The sequence below is a fragment of the Amphibalanus amphitrite genome, unplaced genomic scaffold, assembly GCF_019059575.1.
Source record: "Amphibalanus amphitrite isolate SeventyFive unplaced genomic scaffold, NRLGWU_Aamphi_draft 000792F_arrow, whole genome shotgun sequence".
Lineage (NCBI taxonomy): Eukaryota > Metazoa > Arthropoda > Thecostraca > Balanomorpha > Balanidae > Amphibalanus > Amphibalanus amphitrite.
The window spans coordinates 55,758-73,065 of NW_024882286.1; the positions used below are offsets into that span (position 1 = coordinate 55,758).

Sequence of the window (17,308 nt, forward strand, 5' to 3'; positions counted from 1 at the left end):
ATTCCCACATAATTGACGGCTATAAACGCGTAACAGCGATATATGAACTCGTCACTTGTCAGACTTGTAGGTTAATGAGGAGCGCCTCACTCACTGCAGCTGGTGGACATGTAATCCTTTCCAGCTCCTAAACACGAACCTTTATTGACTGGGCATGCGCTGCCCGCGTGGGATGTCATCACCTGAGAAGCTCAGATGCGTGCTCAGCTGCCGCAGCTCCACAGCTGCCGAAGCTCAGCCCGTCGTCCATGGTCGCCAGGCCGACAAATGTCCGCCCTAATGTCACCGAGTAATCGCCGACAACGGGCACCTGTTCGCTCAGATGCGCTGCAAATTAGCACGCTAATGGACGGCGGATGCAGCGCCGCCCACGTCTCTGGGAATGGCAGAGTATAGTTGTCGTCAGGGAAAGGAAGGTATGTCTCTTCGAGGTCAGTCATCATCCAGTGCTTTTTACTGCGCACTGTTCCTATCTCCAACTTGGATCGTTCTTATAATCTCAAAAGTTACGCCGGCACCTGCAGCTTCCACTGTCCACCACCCACTGGCTTCCAACCCCTCCTCCTCACTCAGCCCTCCTCGCCCCACTTGACACGCCCCTGCAGCTGTGAGTAGTCAGACAGCCTTTAAAGGGCACCGCCGCCCGCCCAGGGGGGCCTGTAGTGTGTCGGCGGCGGGGCGGCGTGCTCTCTCGTCCCGACGTGCCCCCAGAAGCCGGCGCGATGCCCCAGAGCAGCGAGGAGCGGAGTGTGGAGCCGGAGCCGGCGCCGGTGGCCCCCACCGACGCCCGGCCGGCCCACAAAGTCGACTCTCTTGCCTCTCTCAGCTCGCTGGGCTCTCTGAGCTCCGCCTCGTCCGCTGGGTCAGTCCGGGCCCAACGACGGGAGGATGGTCCGACTATTGTTGGAGCGGGTCGGTCCAAGGCACCCTTTTTATTCGGACTGTGATCGAGATGGGCACTCTGCTACTCAACGTGGTCATTGTGCTCTTAAAGGCCATGGCCTATCGCACATTAAATTTTGAGATCGGTTTTGCGCTTTTCCTTTTCTAAAGGCTCATTTGCTCTCACTTGTAGCAGTTATAATCACCAGAGATTGCCGGATAGTCATGTTTCATGTTTATGTACCTATGTAGACGGTGGCCGTTGCGGTCCTTTTGCATCACTCGCTCATTTTTTCAGGTATGGCCGTCAGCTGTCGCAGATCTCGCTCTCCTCTGTCCTCTCCGAGTACGACGTCACCGGGCCTGGCTCGGCCGACTCAGAGGACGAGAGCTCGGACAGCGGCCTAGAGCTGGTGGCGCCCTCTGGACAGGCAGCGCCACTGAAGCGGGAGCGGTCGGAGCAGAGGGTGCTGCAGACGGGACTCGAGGGCACCGAAGAGACTGAGCAGATTCCTGAAGTCTGGGAGGGACAGAAGGCGGAGAAGGGTGAAGTAAATGAGGAAGAGAAGGAGTGGGACGATGAGGAGAAGAAAAATGATGTTGGAGTGAAGGAGACTATCGATGAAAAGGTATCGTTTCGCCCTAATTCAATATAGGTACCCTGTCGTTTCGCCGGTTTAGGTACAGGTCTCGCGGGTTTTAGCGGTAGGTTTTGCACCTAGAAAATTTAGTGTAATTCAGGGTATATCTTCGTCGTCTTAAGCTTTTAAGGGTTGAAGATGCGATCGACTTGTTGGATAACAAGCCGGCCATGATCGTGTAAAATGGCTTCATCGTAGATCGATTAGTTTCTGAGATATAACCGGAAATGTAAAAGTGCAAAACCTACCGCTTAATCTCGCGAGACCTGTACCTACCGTGGCGATGAGTAAAACGGCGAAGCATGAACTGTTTCGTGTTAGGTCATGGGGTACAATTTCTTGCCCAAATACAAATACAAATACAATTCTTGCCCAAATGGTGGCAAGCATCAGTCGCTCACGGACAACAAAGGAAATCATATCGGTCATTTCAGGACCATGTCCAAGCATCGCCCGTTGTATCTAACGCCATCGCAGGCATGCATTTTGCATCACTTCTGCTACCTTACCTACTCCTGTATTATTTTCCTAGTGTCTCGGTATGAATTATCTATACCATACCAGTTTCATCTAGCTGTAACAAAAATCGGTAGCGCTAAAAACCTGTTCGGCATGTGTCCGTACACGAACCTTGCAGAGTTCTGCATTCTGCAGCGACAGCCGCCCACGCCCGATTCCATTAACGGCCGTTTTCCGCCGTTGCGTGTCCCTGATTCCAGGCCGCGACCGCCGCCGACACCGAGCCTATCCAGGCTGCTCCGACCCAGTCCAAGCGTCAGCTGCGCCAGTACAACCAGGAAACCTTCGAGCCGGCGCCGCGGCGGGTCGAGCTCCTGGTCAACCTGGCTATCAACGTGCTCAAGGCCGTGGGAAACGTCAAAGGTAAAACTAACGCCAGACAGAACCGAGCGATCTGTGAAATTTCGGTAAAACTTGGGTAATGGATGATTTCATAAATAGCACACAACGCGGATGCGTAATAATGCAAGTCATCAAAGAAGCATATGCGTTGCACGATTTCATTTGACGGTTCTATTTTCAATGAATTAGGCCTGTTTGTTCTTAGTCAATTAAAAGTTAGTTAGGTGAGATGGGAGGAAGAGTGGGGATACATCGTTTGGAGACGGAGTCGACCACTTCCAACGTCAATTATGTACTTTTAATGTTATGATCTTTATCTCGATATTGACCTTGACCTTGACCTGACTTTTATTGATTCAACAGTAATTGATCGGTCGAAATCATTTTAATTGACTGAGAGTAGGTAGATGCCCGATGAATGTGTTCGGGCTTCAGGAAATAGAACGGCAAATTAAATATCAATCAATGAGTGTCTCCTGTAACCCCTCTAAAAACAGACGTTGCTTTGGCCTCCAGTAATCGCGCAGTTATGAAGCCCGGCAGTCATCGATGCAAACCGTTCAATCGTTCGAAGCTCGAACGGTAACGCTAAATAAGCGAGCTTGTTGCGCGTTACCTATTCACAAGCTAGCTCACTTATCCACCGAACATTTCCCTTTTATTCAGAGTACATCGCCCCTCCGAGTAACATGGAGGCGGGCCGGGAGGACTACACCCCACTGTACAGGACGGACGACTTTGGCGGCTTCCACGCCCGGAACATCTTCCGGCGGTGGCAGGACTGTTTCTGCAACCCCATCGACTCGGCGGCAACCAACATGGTAAGGAGTGAAGGTATTCAAAGAAAGACAGAAAACTGAAGCGCGGGAATGGTCGGGCGGAGAGGCTACTGATCGGCGACGAGCTGTGCGTACTGCGTGTAGTGTGCAAGACATTGAAGATTTCGGAGTAGGTATATTTGAAGCTCGAAACATTTGTAGTCCAGTTGGTAGTTCGCTCGAACATAATAACTTAAATTCTGTTCAGCAGAAAGAGTGTCACTTTTATTTCGTTGTGCGCTTTTTTCGTCCTTATAATTAGTTCTTGGAAAATTATTTTGACTCGCCGCTCAGGTGACTTGGTGAGCCGTCTGAGTTGCCGTCAGATATTTCTCAGACGGCTCATATGTGTGTGGGCTATCTGACCTCTGTGCACTGGCTGACCTCCAGTGACTGACCTCTTTGTCCTGACAGGTATCTCTGATGGAGCGCCGCTTCGAAAACAAGCTCTCCTCGCGCTTCACACTAACTGGAGAATCACACAGCTACATCAACCTGGGTTCCTACAACTACCTGGGTTTCGGCGGCCTGGGACCGTGTGCTGACCAGGCCGAGACTGCCACCCTGCGGTACGGCGTGGGATCCGCCGCCGCGCGACAGGAGGTCGGCACCCAGCGACTTCACATGCAGCTGGAGACGCTGGTGGCTGAGTTCCTCGGCACTGAGGACGCCATCACATTCGGGATGGGTTTCGCCACCAACTCGACCAACATCCCGAGTCTGGTCGGGCCCGACTGCCTGGTGATCAGTGACAAGATGAATCACGCTTCCATCATCCTCGGAATGCGTCTGTCGGGAGCGAAGATCCGCGTCTTCGCACACAATGACATGGCTGACCTGGAGAGGCAGCTCATCACGGCACTGACCGAGGGCCGTCGCTGGCGCAAGGTTATGATCGTTGTGGAGGGTGTTTACAGCATGGAGGGTTCCATCGTCTTGCTGCCCGACGTCATCCGGCTGAAGAAGAAGTATGGGGCTTACCTGTACCTCGACGAAGCTCACAGCATCGGAGCCGTAGGTGCCACGGGTCGAGGTGTGGTCGAATACTACGGATGTGATCCGACCGATGTAGATATCATGATGGGGACTTTCACCAAGAGTTTCGGCGCCGCTGGTGGCTACATCGGCGGCAGCCGGGCGCTAGTTGACCACCTCCGTGCGCACAGTCATTCTGCCGCCTACGCACTAGCCATGCCTCCGTGCGTGGTTCAACAGGTCATCGCCTCCATGGAGATCATCCTTGGCCGTGACGGCACCGATCTGGGCCGACGTAAGATCGACACCCTGGCTCGCAACTCTCACTACTTCCGCCAGCGTCTACGTCAGATGGGCTTCATCGTTTACGGCAACGACGACTCCCCCGTGGTGCCGCTGATGTCGTTCTTCGTCAGCAAGACGGCGGCGCTGTACCGTCGGCTGAAGGAGCACGGTGTGGCCACGGCTGTCATCGCCTACCCGGCCACCAAGCTGACTGAGGCGCGAGCTAGGTTCTGTCTGTCGGCCTCGCACACCCGCCAGCAGCTCGACTATGTGCTCAGCGTGGTGGACAAGGTTGGAGACGAGCTGGAGCTGAAGTACAGCCAGCAGCGTCCGCCTCCCGCCGAGGTAGTCTACTGAGGAGTTGGACACCCTCTCTGGTGGTTCACTGGGGTGGAGACTCTCCCTCTTCAGTAATTCGCTGTGGTTGGGTCCTGATCCCGCCTCAGTGGGCTACTGAGCGTGACGTCTGACCTCCTTCCCCTCCCTGGACGTCTACTGTTACAGACGATAGGCACGACACAGATACTGAGACATGGAACTTCCCCACATGTGCATGAAGGAAAATACAGTTCGATAGGCGCTGCAGCTTGTTTGGTTTGTGGATCTTTTTTCATACTTACGAATCGAGTGTGGCCTAGAATGGATATTGCAACGACATAATCAAAATTCCAGCTTCCACCCTCACATTGTAAACGGTTCCATACATAGTGAACCTCAACAAGGCTGCGACATTGAACATTATTCGTTGGAATGCAACGTTTGCTTTCAAAACCAGCACGATTCGGTAGAACGGGCGGTGATCCCCATATAGCGCTCTAGCACTGATAGCATCTCTCGTTGCTTTGCGTGCTAGGTTTTTCAAGGCAGCATGAGTTCCCGTGCTGGTGAAAGTACAACTGCACGGAAGTATGGCGTCACAACACTTTGAACTTACTTCGCATGAACAGCAGCCACTTCCAAAGCTGAAACACTATGTATAGGGAAAGGCATGGTGAGTTGTAATGAAATTTTATTTTGAACTCTAATTTTGCATGTACTTATTAGTAAAGACTCTAAAAATGTGTTAGGTACTTACCATTGAGTCGAAAATTAGCACAAAACAGTTGACACCAGTAAAAGGTATCGGCTTCAAATTAACAACTTGAATGGATTGTGTACTGTGCTTACGGTCCATAATTTGCAGAGTGATTACTTTCACCGCTAACATTCAAATTCAGATGCCAATCGTGCATGCTGTATCCATTGCGGAACAGACTACAGCTAAAAAAGGCCATCGATACGGTGGAGTATGGGCGGCTATCATTGTAGAGCTGTGCATGGTTCGTGCATGGCCATATCGGCAAAAAGAAAATAATAATAAAACGAACACGGTGAAAATTATTTATTCTTTCTATTAGCGTAAGTAAAATATACAACACCATTATGTGACACCATTCAACGTAGATGTGAACTCTATTGTCTAGCAACATGTGGCGAGATCCCAACGAATGGCGCCTTAGCTGGACATTATTACACCAAGCATCGCAAACAATTCACATGCAGACTGTCGCATTGTCAGTACTTCAATGCGTCAATGGCACTGGTGACAAAGGCAAGTTCTTAGAAAAACACCTACCATGAATAGCGGCCTGCATAGACGAAAGAAGTGGCACGGTATCAGTACGGTATCAGTCATCGCCCGTCCTCGCGGAGTTTTCCACTTAGGTATTAGCCGTCACAGACAGGTCCCTCTAATGCCACTTAACCAGCCAGCTGTTCCCTCGTTCTCTATTCTCCATCTCAAGTTTCGCTCTCTGTCTTATTCACCTCTCCTCTCCCCGTCTTTCCCTCACATGGGCGTCTTGACGTCCTCGGGCCCGGGCTGGAAGGCCGGGTTATAGGCCGGCTGCTGGTGATACCCGTCGTACGGGGGCGGCAGAACGGGGGCGCCCGCCGGGGCGTACGGGGGCGCCGGCGGGGCGTACGGGGGCGCCGGGTGCGGGTGCGGGGGCACCGGCTGCGGGTGCTGGTAGTAGGTGGTCTGAGATGGGTAGCCGCCCGGCGGTGGGTATGGGTAGCCGCTCGGTGGTGTGGGCGTCTTCTGGTGGGTGCTGGTGACGTTCTCAGAGATGTGTGTCGTAGATGGACGGGTCACTGAGATGGCTGGAATTCTGAAAATGAAGGGAAGAGCGGCGTATAAATTCAATTACAGTGGCATAAAGAAGTAGCTATGTATTAATTTATAGCTATTTAAGTGACGCGAAACGCTTAGCTTTGATGTTTTTTTTTTGTAGTTGGAAATATAATAAATAATCGTAAGTATGTTTATTTTTGGCAGCCACATATAGATAAGTAGCAAAAAGGCGCCGAACCATACTATAGTGATAAGCAATAACTATCAGTCAAATTGCGACGTAGCGTTTGAACATTAACCGCATTCGTAGTCAGAAGCGTTGTGTCGTTAATTACTGTGCAATTTGCATGATTGTGATCAATTTTAGCGAGCTTAGTTTAATTGGATCTCAATGGCAAGGTAGGTACAGCTCCTTTTAACCCCATCCTCCATCGGCTAGTGACCCTTGAAGCATTTCAATTTTCTACGAAATGAAATATCGCTCGGGTCCATGCGTCGACGGACCTGTCGTGCCTGTCGTTAGGAATGACGTCAGGTGTGCACGTACAACACGCATGACTCACTAGGGCGACACGTCCACGAATAGCGTCGACAAACACTTGGAACTCGATTCGTTAAGTTCACTGACCATCGCGCTTTGAGCGCCAATTCTAGTTTCTACCGTAGTGAGCGGTCGATATGTTTGGCCTAACGTAGCATTACAGTAGTTGAATCACTGGCAGGTTCTGTTGAAATGTTCCCTGTGACCGGCGATGGAATGCAAGATAAAGTTGCTCCGTTACTTAGGAGGTGCTTCATTTATGGGAATTTAATTGATAAATAGCCGTGACAGCATACTTTGCTATAAACGTTTTAACGCCGTAGTTTTGCAGTGCTGTATCGCCATTACCTTCCCCAATTGACATTTAAAAACCTTTTGGCCTTTTGATGTCAAAACCTCTCCCCATATCCCTCTTCACTCTTTCGTATACTCACTGGCTTCCCGCGGGCTTAGCTCGGAGAATCTTCCCACGACGGCGGCGTCGGCAGCAGTAGCAGAGCGCCACCAGACTTAGAATGAAGACCAGCGCGAGCACGACCACGCCTACCCACACCCAGGCCGAGAGGGCGTGGCCAAGGTGGTCGCCAAACTCCTCCCACCGGTCGTGCCAGTCGTCGTCGTCGAGGTCATCCAGGTCAAGGTCACGGCGATTCCGGTAGGCGATGGACATAGTGACAGGTCACCTGTGAAGAGACAGAGAAAACGGGGATGTCAGAACGGGTTGAGATATTACGACGTTAGAGGACAGAGTTGTAACGTGAGATGATGCATATTTCATTAACTTTATTGCAAAGTCTGCTTTGCTAGAAGTCCGCAGTGTGTACTGTGTACCTAATGTGTATCACATCATATGTAGGTATGTAAAACGACACCCCTAAGCAATAAGTAAGTAGGTAGGTATATGTCAAGGCTCCGATAATTTGCAATTTGTGCTCCTTTGGGCTGGTAAATTGAATGAGTAGAATTGAATCGATTACTTCTGTAACTGTAACCACCAGTATAACGCCTTTTGGGGCGACTAACGGAGCGAGCGAGAGGGTGGGCCTTGCACGTGCGAAATTGCGAGGGGGTACCTCCAACTGACTTGTGCACGGCACCCTACTAACTGGTCTCTAGCGATGTGCCGAATTTGGGCACAATCGGCCCAGCCGTTCTCGAGATCTGGAAGCGGCACCCTGCACGTGCGCACGTGCAAAATGGGTCCCAACTGACTTGTGCACGGCACCCTACTAACCGGTCCCTAACCGTGTACCAAATTTGAGCGCAATCGGTCCAGCCGTTCCCGAGATCTGGAAACGACCCCTGCACGTGCGCACGTGCAGCAGCACCCCAACTCTGGCACATGTATATGCAGTGCCTAGTGGGTGCCTACCTACATGCCAACTTTCAGCGTAATCGGCCAAGTAGTTACCGAGATATTGCAACAATTACAAAAGTGACACCTCTTCGTTTTGCACGTGGCACGTGCATAAGGGGTCACCCACATGCATCGGGAATAGTCCAATACTTGGTAGAAGGAATGAAGCTACCCTACAAAAATTACCGCATGTAAATCGGTCAAGTTGTTGCTGAGATATAAGCGTCGCAAAAGCGTGACCACGGCCGGCCGGCCGGCCGGCCGGCCGGCCGGCCGCTCATACTCAGAAATTTCCGTTAATCTAAGGAAAGACTACGCTCGCTTCGCTCGCTCCGTAACAAAACATCTTTTTTCGCCTCCTTTTATTAGCAGCATCGCAAAGCCGTAGAGGCGAATGGGACGATATTGTGCACGCTACTTTGTCATGATGACAATAAGCTGTCCGACTCGGGCAAAAAAGGACGAACGCACAATGCACTCACACAGCCCACGCTCTATGGTTGCCATGGCAACGGCATCACCATTGGCCCGAAGTTGGGTGTTTAGTGTTTACTGCCCCGGCAGGAAGTGCCAATCGACCGATGAGCGTGCGTCAGGTTTCGTGAATGATGGCAAGGGTCCATGCACCTTATTCCAAAGAAATCGCACAGCCAAACACCATCGACCTACACGGAACGTAAGGTCAATGAACGAAGAAACTGGGTACCACTTGGCTGTTGTGCTGGCGGGGAGGGGGCAGACTTGTCGATAATTATGGCCGAGTCGCCGCCAGCAGCCGGGTGGGTCAGTTGAGTGCGAGCGGCCTTGGGGCTTGCACGTGCTGGGTGGAGTGTCCTTCAGTGTAGTCGACACGGAAAGTATGTGACGTCCAGTGCATTGAGTGACGCCGAGCGAAAAGGACAGGGAAGTCGGACTTTTGGAGGTAGGTATGCCATCACGACCAAGTGAAGAATCGAAAGTGCACAGTAAATTGGAGATAGCGAAACGGAGGAATGATGAAACTTCTTGCAATAATGCCTGAAAGACGGAGAGGAACTAACAGGCACAGATATCAGCTCGAAATCGGGGTTGCTTCAAGTCCTGAGTGACCATCTCCCGTCCCACTTCTAGATGTACTCCAACAACCGAGCTAACGCACTCAGGGCGGAGGCCGGACGTCAGCAGGTGGCCCGGGCGGCCCCGGCTGGCCGCACCAGACGAGCATCGGAAGGTGCCACAAACCGCTACCGCGGGCTGGTCCGAGACCCACCGATAGAGAAGGCCAAGGATTCTCCCAGAGATTCACCGAGAGACCCACCAAGAGACCCGCCCAAACAGCCACCTACAGATACCCCGAGACAGCAAGTCAGCGACCCGCCCAAGGATACACCCAAAGACATGGTTAGTTTGGGGCCTTCTCCGGACCGAAGATTCGCCAACATGAGTCTAGATGAGCTACTGAAGTTGTCAGACGACAAGCCGTACTCTGTGAGTGTTAACATCATGTACGGCCAGCCCCCACCTCAGGTGCTACCTCAGGCTCTGACTACGTCCGCCCTGCCGGCGCCGGTGACTTTGACTTCAGACACCAAGGAGGAGGATTCTGAGGAGTCAGAAGCTCCGCTGCCAGCGAAGGAGCCACCAGAGTCGGTCAAGGAGCCACCGGAGCTGGTGGAGTCGGAGGAGCGGCATCTCTCTGTTCTGGGAGCGGGAGACTACGGTCGCGCGCTGGCTGGCCGGGCAGCTCTCTGTGGCTGGAGGGTGACTCTGGGCAGCCGAAGACCCACCCGGGTGCCAGCTCTCGCGGAGGATGCTGATGTGACGGTGGTCTCTACTGAGAAGGCAGCGGCGGCGGCCGACCTCTTGGTCGTCTGCGTACCAGCGCATTTCTACCACTCACTACCGCTCGATCTGTTAGCCAACAAGGTGGTGGTGGACGTCAGCAACGGCGTCTCAGCTGAGGAGGTGAGCCAACTAGCCAACGCCGAGAGGCTCCAGGCGCTGGCGCCCACCGCCAAAGTCGTCAAAGCGTTCAACGTGGTGTCAGCGTACGCGCTGGAGCGCGGTCTTCAGGCCGGCAAACAGGTGATGGTGGCCGGAGAGTCAGCATCAGCCCGTCGGCGCGTGGCCGGTCTCGTGTCCGACCTAGGCTTCTTCCCGGTGGACTCGGGAGGTCTGCGCGCCGCGCGGCGGATCGAGACACTCCCGCTACAGCTGTTCCCCGCCTGGCGAGTTCCTGGCCTTCTCTGTCTGCTGATGTTCATGCTCAGCTACATCTACCTGCTGCTGAGTGACCAGGTGTGTCTGACGGCCGAGGCCGGAGGACCGTGGACGCCGGAGGTGTTCCAGCCATTGCTCATGGTGAACATCAACAAGGCCCTGGCGATGACGGCCGGCACGACGCTGGCGGCCACCTACCTGGCGGGCGTGGTGGCCGCCTATCTACAGCTGCTGCGAGGCACAAAGTACCGCCGCTTCCCTGGCTGGCTGGACAACTGGCTCCGTATGAGGAAGCAGCTCGGCCTCCTGATGCTGGCCATGGCAGCGATGCACGCGTGTATGTCGGCGGCAGTGTGGTCGCCGCGATACTTGCCGCTCGCCTATCAACCACCGACACTAATCGAGGCAGAGGTGGTGGTCGCAGAGAACGAGACCGAGACCCAGCAAGTGGCCGTCTTCAACCGCGGCATGCACTGGCGCGGGGAGACGTTCCTGTCGGCCGGCGCTGTGGCGCTCTCACTGCTCTCGGTCATCGGGATCACCTCTCTGCCGAGCGTGGGCGCCTCGCTCAGCTGGCGCGAGTTCATGTTCGTGCAGTCGGGTCTGGGCTGGGCCGCCCTGGTGGCCGCTACCGCTCACGCCCTGGTGCTGGCGCTCACCCCGCAGACGCTGGAGGTGCGCTGTATGGCGCCGCCGCCGCTCCAGGTCAGCCTCTATCTACCGATGCTGACGGTGCTGCTGAAGCTGCCGCTACTGGTGCCACCCGTGGCACGTCACCTCAGCGACATCCGCGGTGGACACGAGCGTCGACGGGCTGCGGTGGCACCGGCCTCACCGCCCTGAGACCGGGCACGGTTCTGAGTCGGCACTGCCCCGAGACCTGGCATGGTCCTGGGACTAGGGCTGCTCCTGAGACAGCTGGCACGGTCCCGAATCAGCACTGCCCTGAGATCTGGCGAGATCCGCAGCTACCTGGTACGGTCCAGCTGAAGGGTCTGTCCTTGGGACCGACAAGACCCCGAGCCGGGCCCGGGATTGTCAGCCAGAGTTCCACTGTACCAGAGTTCCTGTTGCTCGACTGTCGCCGAGAATCCTTATTTCCTCCAGCGCAGCACTATCCTGTTTACCATCAAGACCCATTTACTGCGAGAGCAGACATTCAACTCGTCGCGAGAGCTGTCTCCGTAATTTTGAGATTGTTCCATAATTAGACAGTAGACTGTTCCTGATTGATTCAATTGTTCCGGAGTCCGACTGTTCGTTCGCCGAGCCTACGATTGTCATTTCAGACCCTGGACTAACTTCCGCTATCCATACCTTACCCCCCCCCCCTCCCTGACCCTCATCCCAGAATTCTATAAAAAAAAATTGACTTCTTATCTCACTTATATGTAAATAGCAACGCTTCAAATTCATGACGTCATTGATATTAAGAGGTCTTTGGTTATAGACGTTTCAGCATGCTGACGGGCGACGGCCGAAACTTGCATCCATAGACAAATACATATTTCAGGCGTGCCAATTAGTCATGCTCTTGCTGACCTGACCTTCGGCCTATACTGCGCCGTGTGCAGCTCGGGGTCAAGTGAGGCAGCAGCGAGTGCCTGCCTAATTCGCAATGGAACGAAACCAGTGATTAGTGCAACCTGGGAGTGTGTTAGAAGGTTTCTGCTCTATTGTGTATCATAATTGTGGCAATAGGCATCGTACATGCACGTTAGTGGTCGTTTAACCCGCGCACCGACGGGGGGGGGCGGATATCCGCCCCCCCCTGAGGTTTTTCGCGGATAGCGGGAAAACCGCGGCGCGTAGCGCCGCGAAATTTGGTATGACTATTCTCTCATCAATTTTACACATGGTGTGCAAGTTTGAACCTCCTAACTTTTAAGGTCAAGTCACCAGGTCACTTTGAATGACCCAACCTCAAGTCACTTTTTTGCAACTTTGTCACCGTGCCAGAGCTACAGTAGATGTCGGAGGCCTTTGAAAGTCGCAGGATGTTATTAGGTCATTAGTAGCTACAATTTGTATATCTCGGAATTTTGATGTCGGTGACCTAAGGTCAGGTCAATTTCGCGACCTCCCCATTATAAGTCAATGGGGGAAAAATCAACTCCCTGTTTTTACCACTAAAACGGGTCGGAATGGCCCCATATACCATACATGACTTCACATACGATCAACCTTCACTACCTTGAGGTCTGTTTTGCTGTTGGGCAGCTGTAAGGTCATGTGACGTCATCAAAGGTCACCAAAGGTTTTTTGCCAATAACTCCTTACAGGAACAAGATACAGCCGCGCGGATAGTCTCATTGTGTTCAGCTCGTCAAGACGCATCAAATGATATACATGATGACCTCGAGGTCACGTGACCTGAGGTCAACCTTTGACCTTGACCTTTCGAGGTCAACATATATATCATTCGATGCGGATCGACGAGAGGATCACGATGATGCCCTTAGTTTGTTCCTATCTTGACTACTTCGAAAGTTATTCGAGAAAAACCCTCTCCATATCTAGCGCCGCCATTTTGACTTTTTCGACCCCTGTGACGTCATCTTTGACCTGACCTGAAAATGACCTTAGTAAAAATTGTAGACCTTGTCCGTGCGTATCCGATGCCGTTTACCGCTTGTCGCTATCTTGCTTCGTTCTCGAGATCTCAGGGGGGGGCGGTCATCCGCCCCCCCCCGTCGGTACTAAGTTGGCGCAGACCCCCGTCGGTGCGCGGGTTAAATTTGGTGCATTAAAGCAAATTTTCTGTGAATGTAACTACTCATTAATCAGGCTGCAGAGGATTTCCCCATTTCCTATGTCATACGTAGAGCAAGCGTCTCAATAGTCAACTCTCCTCATTTGGTAGTTGCGACGCTCATAGGGTTTTTCGACGGCTCATAGGGTTCAGCGATTATGGTTGTGAGCGTGCGTTGGAGAAGTTACTGCATAATTTGACATCAGTCATTGACCAGTATTTTGTAAAACGAGATAACAATTGCCTCCTCTAATCGAAAGTCTAATTTTCCCACATTGTGTAGGGCATTGGCATTGTGTAGGGCCGGCCGAAGGCCGGCCTGGAGCCTATTCCAGAACTCTTTAACCTAACATTTTTCCATTTACCCTTAGGTACTATTTCGTAGGTTGAGATTGACATCCAATGTGATATAGGTCATAGGTGTAAGTTGTGCCACAGGAATAATATCATGATAATACGAGTATAATAATACATGCGCATATTTCCGCACCATCAAAGGTACCTAATATCGCGTATTTACCAATCACATATAATAGGCATGGATGAGATAATAATGGATTGGTGTCTTCGCAGTTTTTGGCGACATTGAGCTCAGGCCTGCCACCTAGCGGGAGAATTATCGTAAGTTAGGAGCAAGCCGAGTGAACGCCGATGATTAGCATTGTGACACACGGGAGTGTGGTGTAGTAGCAGGCTTGTTGTGCAATTTTTCAAAAGGTTAGGTCTTTATATGTCAGTAAAAGCGAAGAAATTAATAGATTTATGTGCAGGGTCAGTAATAACATAAGCAGTTCCATGTTATTTCTTCATTAAATCGTGAAACAGGGAGTTATTGGAGACTTCGCCAGCACGTGTCGTTTTCGCTATTTTTCACATGAGTCTTTACTTGGCCTAAATCAAACAAATTGTCCGATCAAAGAGCAAAACTGAGCAAAACGAACGTAAGTACTATCTATAAGTCTAAGAAAAAGTTAAACGGAATTGCTAACGTCATTGCCGCTCTTATGTCATTCAAGACGCTCTATGAAAAGGACCCAACCAGTGCTGCGTAGTCGATGAAATTTCAGTGACTTTGGCTCCAACTCCGATTCCGGTATCCAAATATCGACTCCGACTCCTCCGGGCAGAACTGTCGATTCACACAGACTCCGACTCTGACTCGACTCTGCAGCCCTGGTAAGTCTGTGGACTGTGGAGTCGATGACTTTTCGGTGACGTTCGACTCATACTCCGATTACAGCTTAAAAATCAACCGACTTCGAGTCGGAACAGAACCGCTGGCTCTGACTACAACTCCGCAGCCCTGGCCCAAGATAGCCGCCTAAAACAACTTTGGTGTGTGATCTTCTTCGTACATTGTTAAATGTTAATGTTATGTTAATGTTAAAAAAGGAGTGGAAAAGGGAGACGAAGCCTTCACAAGCAAGGATCTCCTGTTGCGGATCAATCAGCTGCTGGAACAGAAAGGCATAAACACCACGCATCTCATTTCATCGTTTTCCTAACGATTCTGCACCAATGTAAGCACTGATCAATGCAGTGCGAGCATCGATGTGACATTTGTGTACCAAGTTTGAGTGTTATCCGCCCAGCCGTTCTTGAGATATGGAAGCGGCACCCCGCACGTGCGCACGTGCAGTAGCACCCCCATAGTGCACATGGAAATGCATTGGCCACTGGGTGCCTAACTATTGACGAAGTTATACTGTAATGGGCCCAGCCATTGCGGAGTTACTTTATGTGGAACAATTTCGACAACCCTAAGCTGGCACGTGGCACGTGCCGTAACATTAACTAAGATGAAGAAAATCGGGCTGGAAATTCGGAGAAGAAGGAATAAACCTACCAAATATGTATGACATATTGTCAAACTGCTGTACCATTGTGAGTAAATGACCATATAAAAGGTCGTACAAGCCGATGGGACTGGGCGTTTCAATACACACCGTCTTACGCATTTTATTTTCGTTATTACCTAAAGCTGCTTGACGTTTTTTGGCTTTCAAGCATTTAAGACATTTTTGTCGTCTCAGGTCCAGTAAGATTACCTCCAACTCGTGGGAATATGCACTTCAAGCCAACTAACACACTACACCCACGTGTGTCATAATGCTGAGAGATGGCGTTCACCTGGCTTGCTCCTAACTTACGATAATTCTCTCGCTAGATGGCAGGCCTGATCCCAATGTCGCGGATCCCAATGTTAATTTCCACGAGACACCAATCCAGTGTTATATCATCCATGTAATAGGGTTATGTATTCTCAATAATGTGCCTTAACTCTCTTAACACTGACCTGTGTATATTCGCTTTGGAATGTAGAGCTGTGGAAATGTTTTATGTGTCTTTTGGCAATTGGGTTACACTCATATGTGATAGGTACTTAAGCGATACACATTTAAATGATTAATACGGCAAATATACGTTACAAAACGAGGACAAACAGTCGTTTATTTCAGAAGAGGTCAGCGCCAAATGATCGGTGAAGCAAAGGTGATCTCAAAAGCCACCCCCGCGCTGAAGCAGCTCGAGTTCGGAGTGGAATGTAGATGAGGATCTGTGTGTATAACACTCTACCACCGCACTATAGAAGTGATCAATGAAAAATGCGCAGATCGAGATCAAGCTGGTCAAAAGATACCGCTTGTCTATTCAACAAAGAAAATATTACAAAAGGGCTCTCACCTGACTTTTGCAGCAGTCCGTCCGTAAGATCTCCCTATCAACAGAACTACACAACACACACACCGTCCGCTCTGACTGCGCTCAGTCCGGTACCTTTCCAGTCACTGAATGGGTGCCCGCGCCGCGGTACCTCCGTCACTGCCTGTTCCTGCGGTCAGTCTGACGCTCCACTGGCCCTAGAAGGACGCCCGCCACCGCCGCGCCGTCCGGCCCCCGACCCGTTCGGAGCGGCCGTTTTCCTGTGTCGTGACCACTGACCAGCCCGGGTACGGCTGTCCTGCGTCAGGGGCCGACTGTCCGGATGGAGGCTTCACCTGACAGTCGCTGAGTCACTGGACAGAACTGAGGCCCTTCCGGATGTGGCACTACGCAGGATCGGCTCGGCAGTGACGTCCGCAGCTGACGCAGTGTGTCCGGTAGCCCGCGGGCCTCTGGGGCGGACCTCCGCAGGTAACTGCTAGAGCTGAGGGCAGGTGTCGCACTGAGCGGAGACCCGCATGGACCGAGACACTGTCTTTGTTCCGCAGTGCGGACATAGCGTGTCGTTTCAAGGTGACAGCCGAGCGTGCGACGCATGGAGGGAGGGAGGGACAAGGCGGAAATGATGAACAACTGCGGGTCTGTTCCGTTCGGTGAAAATGCAAGCATGCATATATGAATATCAGGCGAACGTATAAGTGTCATTTGCTGAAACTGATATTATCCCTGATCCTGGATTTTGTGCTTTGTTGGCGTTATTTACTGGAGTTTGCCAGGCAGGAAGACTATCAGAAAATAGTCACTTGCGAATTTACACCGTCTAATGCGGAAGCGCAAGATTACTGAAGCACATACGCCAACTATAGGTAATCGTTTCCTTCACTTTGTAAGCATTGGAAAATGATTTTTGAAAGTCAATAGGCCTACGTAAATTTTAAATATTTTATTATCTATCCAAATAGGTAACGTCCTAAAACTGCAATACCTACATCCAACCATACCTATAGCCCATTCATTATCGTTTTCAAGAAATATACCTACTTGTAAGTAATATACATAGATGTATTTCTCGTCAGGAGGGAATACCATTTATTTATAACAATGTTCCTTGCTTCGAACGAGATAAGTGATCTGCCATACAACGTTATTGCTGTTTATTCCTATTCCTAGATGGCAGCACCAGTCGACGCCTGTCGATATGCTGTACCGCCGAACGCTGA

General features: G+C 51.5%; 3 protein-coding genes across 3 annotated transcripts; 2 read left to right on the forward strand and 1 right to left on the reverse strand.

Annotated features, from left to right (window-relative positions):
- Positions 1-656: 656 nt before the first annotated feature.
- On the forward strand, positions 657-5,044 carry LOC122366238 (serine palmitoyltransferase 2-like). Its single transcript, XM_043338240.1, has 5 exons — positions 657-862; positions 1,181-1,511; positions 2,243-2,405; positions 3,051-3,205; positions 3,617-5,044. The coding sequence occupies exons 1-5, from the start codon at positions 723-725 to the stop codon at positions 4,817-4,819; spliced, it is 1,992 nt and encodes a 663-aa protein (XP_043194175.1). The 5' UTR covers positions 657-722; the 3' UTR covers positions 4,820-5,044.
- Positions 5,045-5,828: 784 nt separating this feature from the next.
- On the reverse strand, positions 5,829-16,627 carry LOC122366256 (protein shisa-5-like). Its single transcript, XM_043338265.1, has 3 exons — positions 16,110-16,627; positions 7,551-7,799; positions 5,829-6,612 (listed from the first exon to the last, which is right to left on the reverse strand). The coding sequence occupies exons 2-3, from the start codon at positions 7,784-7,786 to the stop codon at positions 6,291-6,293; spliced, it is 558 nt and encodes a 185-aa protein (XP_043194200.1). The 5' UTR covers positions 7,787-7,799; positions 16,110-16,627; the 3' UTR covers positions 5,829-6,290.
- Positions 8,995-12,194, forward strand: LOC122366255 (metalloreductase STEAP3-like). Its single transcript, XM_043338264.1, has one exon. The coding sequence runs from the start codon at positions 9,584-9,586 to the stop codon at positions 11,513-11,515; it is 1,932 nt and encodes a 643-aa protein (XP_043194199.1). The 5' UTR covers positions 8,995-9,583; the 3' UTR covers positions 11,516-12,194.
- Positions 16,628-17,308: the final 681 nt, after the last annotated feature.

Bases quoted from the DNA above. Each gene is read 5' to 3' on its own strand.
- LOC122366255 (XM_043338264.1), top strand. From the start codon at position 9,584: ATGTACTCCAACAACCGAGCTAACGCACTCAGGGCGGAGGCCGGACGT.
- LOC122366238 (XM_043338240.1), top strand. From the start codon at position 723: ATGCCCCAGAGCAGCGAGGAGCGGAGTGTGGAGCCGGAGCCGGCGCCG. The intron at 863-1,180 runs GTCAGTCCGGGC...TCATTTTTTCAG, and splicing joins AGCTCCGCCTCGTCCGCTGG to GTATGGCCGTCAGCTGTCGC. The intron at 3,206-3,616 runs GTAAGGAGTGAA...TTGTCCTGACAG, and splicing joins ACTCGGCGGCAACCAACATG to GTATCTCTGATGGAGCGCCG.
- LOC122366256 (XM_043338265.1), bottom strand. From the start codon at position 7,786: ATGTCCATCGCCTACCGGAATCGCCGTGACCTTGACCTGGATGACCTC. The intron at 6,613-7,550 runs GTGAGTATACGA...CTTCATTTTCAG, and splicing joins GCTAAGCCCGCGGGAAGCCA to AATTCCAGCCATCTCAGTGA.